Source organism: Colletotrichum abscissum (assembly GCF_030869225.1).
Source record: "Colletotrichum abscissum strain IMI 504890 chromosome Unknown Scaffold_308.1, whole genome shotgun sequence".
Classification (NCBI taxonomy): Eukaryota; Fungi; Ascomycota; class Sordariomycetes; order Glomerellales; family Glomerellaceae; genus Colletotrichum; species Colletotrichum abscissum.
In genome coordinates, this window is record NW_026850219.1 from 1 (window position 1) to 1,805 (window position 1,805).

Consider the following 1,805-nt stretch of genomic DNA (forward strand, 5'->3'; position numbering starts at 1 on the left):
ACATTGTGGCATTAACCATACCATACGGGTCAGGGTTAAATCGTGTTCCTTTTCGGTTACCTGCCTTTGAAGATCTGAGAAATTCTGCTCAACGGAGGAGTTCAAGTTAACAACCTAATTGAGTGCTGTGGCAAAGCTCTTGCCGATTAACTTGCTTATGACCATAGGCTTAGAACAGAGAAGTACCAAAGTTAATGTGGCTCACGTGGCCATGAAGCTAACGTGAGAAGCATCGTGTATGAATCGTCGCGTATCGTGCAGCCTCAATGGGGCTGCAGGGGCGCGCTCTTCATTGATTGGGTAGTCTCCGGCAAAGTAATGACGAGGTATCCTGAGTGCCCAACCAATAGTCATCTGCGTTGATGAGTAGAGATCACAACAGCGATAGCGCTTTTCTGGTGTGCCAATATGTATTTGGAACTTCGCAAATACAATTCTCGAAGCATAATTCTGATGATCGTGTGCACCAAACATTAGGAAACGCAGATTGATGAAAGGATCGGAGGTGGTGCATGGTCAAGGCTCGGGATCCACTCGAAAAAAAAGAAAAAAAAGAAAAAAAATAGCGATGTGTTCCCTCAAACGCGAGCGCGATGCAGACACGCTTTTCTGATAATTAATCTTATCTGGAAATCGAGCTTTCTAAGCCTCTGGTCGGGTCTAAGAATGCAGTGAAAGCCGGTAGCCTGATCGTCGCGGGTGCCCACACCGCCCAGACTCCCGAAAAGCTCAGACCACGGCAGATACATCAGCCCATATTCAATGAGGCGAGTCCCTTTTGTACTACGCTTATGTGCGGCTTCAAGCAAATTGTCGATGATTGGCTCTTGTGGAAAACAAACAAGGGAATCGGGGAACTCTGGAGTGCACCAAGTAATAATTAGGCGCTGCGTCTGCTCAGGGTACACTGGCGCGCACAGATTAGTCGTCGCGGTGACAGCGACACCATGGTGGTAGCTACCGACATAGATATTGTAGAATCGGTTGTGCACCAGACACTGATTTCTTCGAATCAAGCAAGCCCGAATGGTCCTATGATCTTTCACTACGCGGTGATCATCAGTAAGCACATATAAAAATAAAAAATAAGAATCAAAATCAAACTGAGCTATCTAATATAAGCTGCGAACTCTCCCTCGGCGGCGTAGTGAGGAGAGCCCAAAACTCAGAATGCCTTTTAGTCACCATTTCTGTGATCTTGGAATCACACATGGTCAGGATATCCTCGAAGATCCTGCCGAAGCTCGCATGACTGCCCCTTTGATCCAGCTGATCTAGATCTTTGCAGGCATCATGGAAGGTATATGGGTTTGCATCCACGAAACATTGACTCTCGCTACATTCTTCCAGCCACTCTATCCCTAGGATTTTGAGATCCCGCTCCTTCGCATCTTTGATGAACCGGCCACCACTTTTGAAACAGAGTTCCGTAGTAACAACATGAGTTGCTTTCTCTAAGTCGGTAGTAAAACTGGCGCCAATGGTATGAATGAGTTTTCTGACTTTGTTTTGATTGTGAGGCTTTTTGAATCTTCCTCGGAGGGCCACGCAAGGTAGTATGTGGTTGGTCATGAGCACACTATTTGAAGCCAAGAGCTCGCCAGTGTTGTGCCAATTTATAGACTATATTACAAGTCTAGAACGATCTCCCTTCACTACTCGCTCACTCTTGACAGAAAGTGGAGCGTAGAATCATGTACAAAAATTGATTGATCGTGGTGAATTTAGTCACTATAACAAACTGATTCGCGGTAGTAGCTTTTTGGACCCGGATAAACAATTCACGCATGTTGTTCAGCAGCGTA

General features: G+C 45.9%; 1 protein-coding gene across 1 annotated transcript; it reads right to left on the bottom strand.

The window, feature by feature from the left end:
• Positions 1-1,098: 1,098 nt before the first annotated feature.
• On the bottom strand, positions 1,099-1,572 carry CABS01_17074 (uncharacterized protein; the record flags this gene model as incomplete). Its single annotated transcript, XM_060550401.1, has 1 exon — positions 1,099-1,572. The coding sequence occupies one exon, from the start codon at positions 1,570-1,572 to the stop codon at positions 1,099-1,101; it is 474 nt and encodes a 157-aa protein (XP_060397697.1).
• Between the last annotated feature and the right edge of the window lie 233 nt (positions 1,573-1,805).